We start from the raw sequence: 12,842 nt of genomic DNA on the forward strand, positions 1-12,842 counted from the left end.
ATGGTGGTCTTGTTTCAAAATCCTTGCTTTTGCTTGCAGCTGACTGGCTGTTTAATGTTGTTTTCTTAAAGTGCAAAAGTTCTGCATTTTTCATTGACCATGTTCCAGCGAGAGAGTCCTCCATTTGTTTATACAGAAGAAAAGGCATGAGTCCTGACAGAAAACAAACTTACTTATTACTTCTAAATAAAAGTAGCTATGTGAGCAAGAAAAGTTTTGAGATACCAGGGGCTTCCAGGTGAGGCATTTATTATGCAATCACCCTGCTTTATTCATGGAATTTTACAGGAGGGAGTGATTATTTTGATTTTGCAACCCTCTGTTTGTGTTTTTACCATACTTCTGCTTCCTCCTCCTCCTCCTGAAAATCTGCTAAGGCAAGAAATATGAAATCATTCCACAATTTCTTTCCACCCATAATTTTTTGCTGAATCAGATGAGGTGAGAAAGGGTAGGGGTGGCGGGAAATAATCCCACAGCATGTAAACCACTAGTTTAGCACTTGTGATTCAAGCAGAGAAGGAAATTGCTTGAACCTGAAGCAGAAAAAAAGAAAAAGGGCTGGCTAGCTGCCAATGATAATTCACCTGAATACAGGTAGTCCCCAGTTTAAGGATGAGTTCTGTTCCCATTCCTTAAGTTGAATTTTGTATGTAAGCCAGAACAGTATTATTGTTATAGAAATCAAGTAATTAAATAAATAATAAATTGTGTAATTAACTTGAACCATTGCAGATTTAACTTGAATCATTGTGTATTTAACTCAGATTTTACCACAATAGGCTGTGTTCTTAACTATGGATTGTACATAAACCAGGCGTTCTTAACCCAGGGGCAACCTGTGATAGCTGGGGGGGTTAAAAAAACAAAAGCAAAATCCTACGTGTTGAAATGTGCATATATTGCACCATGCTCTTACCTGTTCTGCAAAAATACTTCCTCCCCTTCCTTTTATCTGACAGCTTTCAAGTCGGAAGGTCTTAGGCTGCAGTTGTTCAGGGTTCCTGATTTATTGCCCTGTGAAACTGACTTCATGATATTTGAAACTTTGCCCTACTAGAACTGATTAGAGAACTGTTTCGTTCTGATTCTAGTATAAAAGCTGATCTAGTTTCCAGTACAGGCTGAGTGATGACAAGCCGCATGTCAAGAGTTGGGAAGCTTTTCAAATCAGGGGTTGCATGTCCTCAGAGGAGAAACCTATACATTACAGGGCAAATACGCTTTGGGAGGCAATTTGCATCAGAGAAGAAATAGAAGCTTTTTCTTTGATTTCTTTAAATTCATTCACATCATTGCAGAAGGGCTAGCACTTCTATTAGGCAGGGTGAGGTGATCACCTCAGACAGATGTTGTGTGCCAACCTCTGTAATCTTAAGGTGCAATGGTGATCAATTCAGTTAATTTTTGTAGAAGAACAGTAGAGGCCACTGTTTATTCTTCACCTCAGGCAGCAAAGGAGCTAGGTGTAGCCCTGCCTGAGGGATTCACAAGCAGGAAATAATGGAAATAGTTATTTCCTACTCTTTGTTCCCACTGTCTCCTGTACTTCCGCTGTTAGTTCCATTGGCTAATTTGGCCAATAGCTGTAAATGTATCTAAACTTTTTTTAAAGCTGCATTATGATCATTGATATGTTTCATATGGAATTCTCTTATCTCTAGTTATGCAAGCAAGCAATTAGGGAGTATGGAAGGTTGCTGTGCCAAATAATTTTTCTAAGCTATGCAGACTACGGTGCCTACCATTTATATTTTGCTAATATGAAAGTTTGGGAAATGTAATACTGTAGAATCACAGAGATGCATTAAAAAAACTCTAATAATTGATCATTGTAAATCAACAATTATAATTAGCAACTGTAAATCAAAAATAGCAAGTTCTGTATTTGGGTATAAAACATAAGAACAAACTACATAAGGTAGTCAACAGCATCAAATCTTTCACCTTCATATTTGGATTAACACTGTTGAAGACAAAGGGCAGGGCTTTTCATTTGATCCATCAACAGTTCTACATAAGTGCTTTTGTTACTAAAGAGGAAAAGGAGAAGAGAACATATTTATTGACATTTTCCAGAATATTTAAAAGCATCATCTATAGGTGTTTGAGTTTCTGCAAAGTTTTTCATTGCAGGAAAGGCATTTGCATTACTTCATTCTGCTTCCAAAGGCAGAATGAAGATACTGTATCTAGGGAACATCTCATTTCATTTCCAAGCAAATTAGCACACAAATACTTCAGTTTTCCTTTGGCCATTTTAATATTCATGCCCCATTTACTCTTGCTACAAAATGCTTTCTAGGAAAAAAAAAATTAACCCAGAGTTCATATAATGTGCCAAATACTCAAGGCAATACAGTATGTTTGTCATCCTATATGAAACAGCTAAGAGCATTTCTTTCAGTTTTCATTTAGTCTCATTATATTCTGCTTCTCTGACCCAAAATGGTATCTAAGATACATACAGTATTCAACTCATATTCCTCTCTTTGCTGCTATTTGGGTATAAAAATGTAGGCGCATTAACATTAAACACATAACTCTAGAAGATAAACATACTCTGTTTATTTTCCTTGTATTTCATGGGTGCGCAACATTTTTCAATCTAAGGATTGTACCTGGCTTTTGAGTAGCTGGCCAGAGTCTGTACTCCAAAAAGGAGGTGAACAAAGCAGTGGGTGGAGCTAGAACGAAAATTAAATTTGATTCATATGATTATATCTCACTCAATAATTCCCTGCCATCTTCTCAATCAAGGATCCTTTGCTTAAGCACTGCCATTGTCCCAAGAGCATTTAATATTTAATTCTGTGGTTGATCTGAATGCAGAGTCAAAATTGAAAAAAATTAGGTGCTATTTAGTGCTTTAATTATGGAGGAAAACACAGTAAACAGTAGGAGAGAAACTACCATACTTAAGAGATATTGAACAAATGGTCAGGAATATTATATCCCTTCATTTTCTCAATATATTTTCATTATATTAGTTTACATTACCATGTTTCCTCTTTCTCTGTCCTTACAATGGAGCCAGGACCTTCCCAGTAATGAAATGGTACAAGGACAGTGTTAGGAATTAAAATATAAACATTGTTTATTTCCTTGTCCTACTTATTAATGTAGGTCACAGCTTCTGGAGCCTTTGAGAGAAAGTGTGTACTAGAAGCTCTGGTATAATTTAAGTGGTAGACATTGGGGAAGGAACATATTGCTAAAGCATGGATTCTGGACAACAGAATTAAAAACAATTAGTGAAAAGAGATAAAAGAAGTTTTATTGTTTTTGTGGCTCCTGACTAATTTGTTGTTGGGAATGCTGATGAGTAGGCTGATGATGAATGCTGCAGGCCAACACTGCTACGAGCCAAGAGATTAATCCTGTGCCATCCTTACAATGAGAATGGATGAGAAAATAGAAACTATCATGAAGATTAGTAGATCGGATTAATGATAGCCCTGGCAATAGACTAGTGAGGCAGATGACGTACTGTGATGTCTACTGCTGTCAACTTATTATACAGATTAAAAGTGAATATGTAGACCTGTAAAATTCATTAAATTTGTAAACCATGAGTTAGTATAATACTCTAGAATTCTTTCTACAGCAGTACTTCTATATGAAATAGCTATCATCCTATTCACAGCTGTTAGGTAAAAAGAAAATAGTGGTTGGGTTGCTTGGATTATTCTGATAGTTTCACAATCATCAAAGAGTCTTCTGATTCATTCCAGGTTCTTCTTAACATAGTACTGAGAGAGAAATTAATTAAAAAGCTTTTCAGAAGGTCCAATATACATACTGAAATAAAGGATATTTCTGTTTTTTATTTATCATGGCTTTCCTAAGAAGAGTGCAGAATGGAAGACACAATTGTATTGAAGCAGTTTTATCAACTCAGGGAAAGTACAGCAGCAGGCCTATACAGGATCACTCTAAGTAGCAGTTCTGACTGTAGTCTACATTGATGTGAATACTGTTTTGCAAACTGGTAGTGTTGGGATTCAAGTCCAGGAATTTCCAACCAACCTGGCCACTAGTTGGGGATTCTGAGAACTATAGCTCCAGTGCATCCAGAAGAAACTAGCCTGCAGAGGTGCTCATGACTGGGAGGTCAAAAAAAGTCAAGATGGTGGCCATGGCCATGCTACTGAAGCCCTGCCCCTTGTGTGTGTAGTGCACATAACAAAGGGGCAGGGCTTTGATCATATGATCACAACCACCATCTTGACCATTTTTGCCCCACAGGCCCCCCTGCTAGGCAGGTACAGCTGCCATAGAAGCCAACATCTTTAATAGCATTTATGCTAGGTCCTCATAAAATAATAATAATAATAATAATAATAATTATTATTATTATTATTATTATTATATCTGCACTCAATCGTTACCGATTCTGCAGTGACTGCCTGGATGAGTCCCTGCAGTTTTCAAGGCAAGGTGTTTTGGAAGTGGTTTGCCAGAGCCTCCTTCCTAGAGCAGAGCCCAGCTGGCGAGCGCAGGAGGCGGGGTTTCCGTTGCTTTGCGCCTTTTTTGGGCATGTGCAGCTTCCGTGTTACCAGCAACTGGTCCTGTCTCCTTTGCAAGGCGCCGTCAGCATTTTTCCTCCCACCGGGGTGAGAGTACCCATTTATCTACTCATGTCAGTTTTTGAGCTGCTGGGTTGGCAGGAGCTGGGGAAGAAGCAGGAGCTCACTCTGCTGTGTGAAGCTGGGCTCGAACCACTGAAGTGTCGACCATTTCTGGTCGGCAACTTTCAGTGTCATTAAGCCGCTGCACCACCGCGTCCCCCCATAAAATTATTGGCAGACCTTTAATCCCTAATTAGTTTCTTTATTCTCCTTTGATAACATCAATATCACTGTACCATAACTAGGGCAATTTCCAGATTTATAGACTTCAACTCCCAATATTCCTCAACCAGTTTGCTGAGAATGCCAGGGAGTTGAAATACCTGCATCTGGAAGCTGCTCACTGATTCACTGAACTATGCTAACAACCCATCTGGACACCATCACAAGCTTTACCATGATCTTCTGGGAAAAGCATATACCTTACAGATCATTAATAGGTTGTTGTTGCTTCTTATGTTATTAATTTTTTCCCCTTCATGTAACAGGTTTTACAAATATCAATTACTTTTGGTTAGGTCAGAATGATTGCTGATATTCCATCTTTGTGAGCTGTAAGTTAAGAAAAAGCTCTGCATTTGAACATTTTTAAAATTCTCATTCCCCACCCCACCCCACCCCAACTCCACAGAATTTTGCCTTGCATTTCAGTTCAAATTAGGAGCAAACAACCATATTTTATGATGATGGCACAGAAGAGAAATGATCCATGTGACTTCTTGCCAGCCCTAACATCTGTTTACATGACCATTTTAATCCCAGGTTTTGATGATTTTCTGCTATCCTACACTGGGCTTCATCTTCAGATCATGTGAATATTATTGGCTGTACCATTCAGCAAAGAGAGGAAATATCTCAGGCAGCATATTCTGGAAGAAGGCTATTCCCCTTCTAAGACAGTGCTAGAATGGGGAATCTGTGTGCTATGCAGCCAGCCTCCATCCTTTAAGCATGTTTGCTGCCTTTAGAGGATAACAGAAACATTGTCAGAACATTAATTTTGAAAAAGAATGGAAAAGCCCTTTTCTTCATATGTTCTCAGAGTATCCTTACATATACCGTAACAAAGTCCAGCTGCACTGGGAAAGTTGGGCAGGTCATCTACAATATCATCTGGAAGAAAAGTCAGTTTGGCATTCTCCCACATAGGCCAATGATTGAAGATAAATGCAGCAAAGTAATATAGATTTAAGGCTACTGGGTCCATCTGTCCTGGAATTTCCTGAATGGACAGAGCTGGGAGTGATATTGAACATTTAAAAAAGCAATTACATTTGCACCAAAGTGGATCACAACAGGCATGCAACCATGTGTTTTATGAATGGATCTGAAGCACATCTGAAATACTATACAATATCATTGTTTTCTTTCTTCTTAACCTCTTTGTTCAAAGGATCAGGATATCCTGGTGCTAACCACTGCTGGAAAATAATATAACTGCAACAACAATAGCATAGTACTTAAAAAGAATTTCACTTTTCATGCCAGTTCAAGTGTTTAGGTAAAACATGAATATATTCAAGGAGAAAAAAGCTATTAAAGCAACACTTTAGAAAATATTTGAGAAACTCTTAGTAATACACCAATCTTTTTCTTTTCTTTTCTTTTCTTTTCTTTTCTTTTCTTTTCTTTTCTTTTCTTTTTTCTTCTCTTCTCTTCTCTTCTCTTTTCTTTCTTTCTTTCTTTTTTTTTGAGGTGAAAATGCTAAGGGTGCTTGGACTGTGGAAGTATCATGCTGTTACTGATGATTATTTTGGCATCAGCAAAATAAATGTGTTCCAATTTTTAAAACATGAGGATGTTAAAATTCAGTCCACTCTGTTTTCCTTCTTTTTCTATGAATGAAGATCCTGTTTATTTTCCAGTGTATTTTTTAGAAAGGACAGTAAGTTTAATATTAGCCTGTGAGGAAACTATGAGTTAAACCATGAGACTCTGAAATCAAAGTCAAAGTTAAACTAATCTCATGATTTTAATGTATGTAAAACTGTATTGAAAGAAAGAAAAAAGAACTAATTATTTCAGTCTTCCTAGAGGGAGCATAACCAACAGAGGATTTATCTGATCACCCTTACCAGAGAGTTTTACAGCCTGGAATGAGCAACCAAGAAGTCCTTTTCTGCAACCCAGGAGATACCTTTCTGATGGTAGCAAAGTTGGCTTCACTGAAATTTTAAAACTGGCAGATTTATAAGTGGGAATGTTGCTTGAATAAACCTGTTCCCAAATCATAGACAGTTTTGTAGGACCTAACCAGCACTTTGACTAGAAATAGGTTGGTGCATTGTTTTAAGCAAGTTTTAAGTTGTCTTAACAGTCTGGCTGTAGCTTTCTGGACTAGATAAAAGTTCAGAATACTTTTCACAGACAATCTTTTGGTCATTTTTATTAATCAAGAAGGACAATTATTAAGAAATAAGTTGTAGGTTTCATCCTTCCAAGAATCGTGTCCGTATCCTTCAGGCCAGACAAGTTGAAAATTATTCTTTACAACTGGACAGGAGGAGATTTCAACTAGACTTATATCCAGTTGGCATCATTTCAAGATTTTATTTGAACAGTTCAGTTGGTATGATACAGTATTTTATTTTCATGGGCCAGAACTGAATGATTCTTTTGTAAGGTAATGGTGGCAAAGCTGCCTGAATGGATATCCTTACCTGAATTTGTTTTTCTGTTCAGGAAGACTTCAGCAGTGAGAAGGTGTTTTTTCTTTTTCTCTTCTTTTCTTTTATGTTTTTTTTTTCAAAAGATCTTACCGGAATGTATGACTTTCACCTGCCAGTCGACCAAGGCACCTTCCCAATTTCTCTGTCTTTATTTTTTTTTTCCCTTTCAGAAATAGAATTTTAAGTTCAAAGCAAATCCAGAGCTGTTTGTTGGACATTGCACCATTTCTGGACCCTGTGGCTTTCCTGATTCATTTCATTCACAGTTCATTCTGGAATGTGAATCAATGTTATTTCCTGTCCAGCTGAAGGGCAGTTGAGGTTACCGACTGGCTTGATTAATCGTCTGCACTTCAGATTTGCTGAGATTGAAAACCAAACAACTAGGAAGAGGAAAAGGGGGGGGGGGGTTGGAAGCTTTTAGAATTGTACTGTTTTGTACATAAATTCAAACACAGCTGCCTTAATATTCCCATCCTGTAGCAGTTAGTAGATGATTTGGGAAATCGCTGTAAGGACTTGTCAAGCCAAAATGAGGTAAATTTAAGCTGGTGTTGCTGGACAGCTTAAAATTCTCTACCCCTCTCCCACCAAAAAAAATGCACAGCAGAAGTTGGCAAAGCTCTTGTTTCTAAAACCAACAGCTGTTCACATCCTTATGCCTAATTATCACAGAGCTGGTAAATAAAAACTTTCCTGTGGCTGCAATTGCAAATGGAGCTGACATGGGGCAGGACCAGGGAAGAGAAGAGAAGCAAAAGAAAACTCTTCCCATTTGGATTTTTCTTCTTCTTCTGAGTCTAGCTGCAGGCTGGGATTAATCAAACACGGCTAACTCAAAACTTGAGAGGGAGGGAAAAAGGAGAAAGAGAACATTTGCATGCAATTGAGAAGGAACGGCTTTGGAACAGTCATGACTTGGAGACTATTTGAAAGATAAATTTCAAGCAGAATTTGTTGATTCAACTTTAGGAGCAACAAGACTGCTATAAGTTTAGAGAAACCTTTAGAGACAGCTGGCTCAAGGATGTTTGGTGCTTCCACTCCTCCTGGAATTTAAAGGTGTTCTCATCTTCTGAAGAAGCAGCCGTCTTTTGAGAATGCCTGTGCTGAATAGGTTTTTCAATGTATCAGACAAGGGTAGGCAGTGGAGCACTGAAGAAGATCGGATGCCCTTGTCCACAGAGAGCCTGCCCGTCTGTCAACAGGGAATTCTAGCTTGGGAGTTGCCTGAGAAGTTCAGAATCATAAAGGTGATCTGGAAATCCAAAAATGAGCTCACAGAGACAAAGAGGAGAGGAGTTCTGGAAAATGATGGAAGTCCTAATGTTTTATCAGGTAAGTTTAAAATATGCAATCAAAATTGTGTAGGCATGACTCTGGTAGGCTTGGCCTACCCTCCCAAAATCAAAGTATACAATCGGCATATTTGATTGTTTATTGCTTAAACCAGTGATATAGATGAAATCTATATCTTCACTCTCCATTATGTGCTACAAATGTCACAAATGCCCTAAGTCCTAAAGGTGACAGAAGGAGCTTTGGTGACTATTCCCCAGTTTTGGATGCCTGTTCCCTCCAACCCAAATCTTAACATGCTCCAGAAACAACAAAGTGAATGAGCAAACAAAAATTTACTAATCAAGAAGGGGAATATAATGGAGTCAACTTAGCCTTTTAAATCTCTGGTATCAACATAACAAAATTAAATATGTGTTTAACTTTCTTCTGTTGCAATTAGTTCAGAATAATCAACATTGCCTAGATTATATTCAGTTTTTTCATTACTTGTTTGTACATGTTTGATTGTGAATTAAGGAGTATGTCCAAATAAATACTTTGGAATCAAAATCACTTTTGGTAATCAGAGGGAACTTAGGCATTTCCAAATCTGTGACTGTTAGTGCCTTGCTAAATATCTGCAAACATGTTGAATGGTTTTTCTTCCTAGTGTCATTTAAAAGCAAATTACTAGCATTCTGCTTTCCTTATTTTAGGCTACTGTTTAATATAGAGAGAAAGAAAGATTCAGAGATATTTAAAAAGTGAAATGAATCTGTATGATTGAGGGAAATGTATTCATACTGACCATTCCTAAAGTGTTAACTTAGTCTAAATTTTCAGATGGGAAAGTATCAAAAGAGATGTATGTACTTGATTAGTCAGTAAAGTTAATAAGATAATATTACAAAACTGATATTCATTTTCAGATCTCTATTAGTGTTACAGCTATAACATTGGCTTTGAGATACAGTTCATAACATTTACAGTTAAGACTCCTGAGATTTGTTTTAGATAAGGGCCAGCACTATTTACAAAGTTGTGTGCACACCGTTTGTATAGCATGATGGCAAAGAAAAGAAATATATCTATTTGGTCCTCACCTCTTCATATTTTACGATGTTGTTCTATTGTGATTTTTTACAAGATAGTCACATTTTTACAAGGTAGTTACATTTTCAGATGTATTTTCCTAAAATGTACATTTTAAAAAATTTGGACCAATATGGTATATATATCTATATCTATTACTTCCACTAATAAGTATATGCTTTTTCCCTAATATGATCATTTTTTTTCCTTGTGGAGAAACTATACCACAACATTCAGAAAAGTGCACATACTGAAGGATACCTGTTTTTAATTGCATAATGATTCAGAAATTATGAATGGTAGAGGTTCGTCTCCAAATACAAAGTGAACAAATGTTGTTCCTTTCCTAATGTGAATAGATTTAACTGCAATATACATAGAGCACATCTGTAACCCTTGGATAATGAGCATGTCTATGTGGAGTCTGCAGGACATGCAGAAAAGTGACAGCCAATCAAAACCTGTCCTTCCTGACTAATAGATAGAGTAGGTGTACCTCCACCACTCAGTGCTCAACTATTGGTCAACAGAGGGCAGATCCTGCCCCTCAGCGTCACATCAAAAAGCACATCCCTTTTTCCTTCCACCCCAAAACAGTACAAGTGTATGGTCTGCCTCCTGGCATGATTCTGTATTTTAGAGCTTCTATCAATTCCTGCCATCCACCACCCTTTTGAGATGAATTGCTGGGAGCCAAGGTGAGTTGAGCACTCCATTTCTCCAGTGGCCCGACAGACTGCCTCTAAAACAATGGAGCAGAAGAGAGCTATACCTCTCTCTACTTCTATGATAAATGCCCAGTGACATCATCACCCAGGGGATCAGATTGCTTTGTGAATGGAACTGAATATCTATGTTGTGAATGCCCTCAAATATTGCAGAGGCCATAGGAAGAGAGAAGCAGAAAGAAGCCAGAAGAACAGGCATCACAAGTTACTCTGCAGAGCTGTCTTCTCAATTTGTTCCTGCTCTACTGACTTTGACAGTGTCCATATTTTTAAGTCGTAGAAAAGATATATGCCTGTATGCATATTCTTAGAAACACTTTTTGAACATTTTACTCAGTAACAATACTGAGACTTATTTCTTTCTGCATTTCTACACACTAACTGTGACCAAGAATATTAGGGTTTTATGAACGTTTGCAGGAATAAATCCAGAATCTGCTACTTTTGGTTCTGTGCTTTCCTAGTTACTGTTTAATAATATTTTACAGTGTTTACAAAGTGTCTAAGTACAAAGTGTTCAGAAATGGGTTATGATAAGGAAGCAATCAACTTGAAGTTATGGCCTGCGAATATCATGTTGACTGCACCATATTTTTGTAGTCTGAAAGGAAGATTTTTGCTGAGAGTGTAAGGAAGATGACTTGCTTTGAGTATTCAGGAGTCCCTTTGGCACTGGAAAGGATTGGAAAGCAATGTAAAAACATTGCTGTGCTTTTCAACCATATAGGAAGAGTATCTTTGGAAGATACAGGATGAGGCTGGGAGTGTAGCTGTTGCTTTGGCAAGATGGTTTCTGTTCCACATGATATAGTGTTGAATGTGGAGGAAATGACTAGCTAGATAGCTATAGCCAAGCAGCTGGGCTTTCACATTAGTGATCAGCATGGAGTGGAACAGTGGTGGAGGAAATGAAGTGTGTGTGTGTATATGTGCACACACACACACACACACAGAGGCGATAAAGGATAGAAAAATGTCAAGCTCTGGAGAAAAAGTACCACGTGCATTTGCAATCTGGGAACAATTTATATTAAAATGACACTAAATTAGAAGGTTAAAAAAGGAGACCAAGCTGTATATGATTTCTAAAGTAATTTGGGTAGGGAGGGGACAAGGAAAACCAAACAAGATTTTGAAGTTTTCTGGGGCAATTAGTAGTTGAATGTTCTGTGGAATAGACCTCAGTCAGAGAGGCATAAACTAATCCTGTATCAACCACATTTTGTGGGCAAGTGATACTGGAAAATATGGGGAGAACTACCAGGGCAGGAAAAATAATATTGCCATCTCTTCCTGTTAATTCAATAGAACAGCATTCTCTCTGGGGCTTCTAATGGCTCTTTTACGTTTGGAAGAAAAGTATATTCAAATGAACAAGAGGTGCAGTATGAGGAAATATGGTACTTAGTAAATAGTGACATTTTATTTCCTAAGATGCTAGAAGGCTTACTGGAAAAAGTAAAAATATTAATAAATTCCAGAGACACCAAATATCTCTGGTCACAGAGATATTTCAAGATCTTTTTTTTTTTTTTGTCCATAACTTAGATGAATCTTTACTATAGGCTAGTCTATTCGTATACAGGAACAGTTCAAGAACTATCAGATGCTTTCGAAAATGTAACTTCACCATAATTTCCTGATTAGAATTGGCAAATATTGGGGCAGGCTAAGAACTGTTTGGAATTGTATATAAATTAATTCCTTTTCAAGTCCTTTCTTAAGTGTAATCTCAAATTTCTTACTTTTCTTACATTAAATATTGGCATTAAATTCTCATTTCCCCAATACACGCAGCACTCATTTTCTGTCACCGCCTTAACCACCTTTTTTTGTTATATGGCGCTGGGACTCTACTCTTTCTCCAGTGCAAGCTGGATCTTTCTTTCTCATGGCCCAGAGAAATGCCACAGGATTTTTTTGCTGGTTTCGCTGCATTCAGCTAATATAGCTATCCCTCTGAAACCTGCAATCATACAAAGGTGAAGAGGACCATTAAAGTCAAAGAAAGATGTTTTCGAGGGAATAATAGAATAAGAGGAAGCTTATGGGAGCATCAACGTTAAAAACACATCTTTTCAGTTGAATTATGCTAAACTCCGTACCTCACCCAGGCCTTTCACTTTCATGAGCTGCTTTGGGCCAAAGAGACAATGTAGTTCTCTTCCCTGTAACAATTCTCTTAGACAAGACACTTCATAGCAACTGGAACTGCCACACAAGAGGATCAGAGCAACGCAGTGGGAAGCAACAGGGCAGCCTTGCTTAAGGGGGTCCTTTGCAAAGACTTTTGTGGAAGCTAAGCACCCCTTCAAAGTTTTGCACAGCCTTAGTAGAAATCCAAACATACTGTAAATGCATGTTATTCTAAACCCAGAACTATGAACCCTTAATCCATAATGCATTTAAATTAGCTGCTAAAGAAAAGCACAATTACATAG

At 37.7% G+C, this 12,842-nt stretch overlaps 1 protein-coding gene across 10 annotated transcripts in view; it reads left to right on the top strand.

Annotated features, from left to right (window-relative positions):
* PDE7B (phosphodiesterase 7B) overlaps nucleotides 1–12,842 on the top strand; it is a 202,812-nt gene that overhangs the window by 115,486 nt on the left and 74,484 nt on the right. Inside the window, exon 1 of one of the 10 annotated variants that reach the window (XM_088141164.1) lies at nucleotides 7,811–8,638. The exons of 8 other annotated variants lie outside the window; for them this stretch is intronic. In XM_088141164.1, the coding sequence (XP_087997290.1) occupies nucleotides 8,401–8,638 (238 nt within the window). In that variant the 5' untranslated portion in view covers nucleotides 7,811–8,400. Of the gene's footprint in view, nucleotides 1–7,810; nucleotides 8,639–12,842 lie in introns of those variants that run through there. One more of the 10 variants, XM_015888547.3, reaches the window with a different exon arrangement.

The sequence above is a fragment of the Python bivittatus genome, unplaced genomic scaffold (assembly GCF_059951505.1).
Source record: "Python bivittatus isolate LINGU-HERP-01145 unplaced genomic scaffold, Pbiv_v1 ctg000020_np1212, whole genome shotgun sequence".
NCBI lineage: Eukaryota > Metazoa > Chordata > Lepidosauria > Squamata > Pythonidae > Python > Python bivittatus.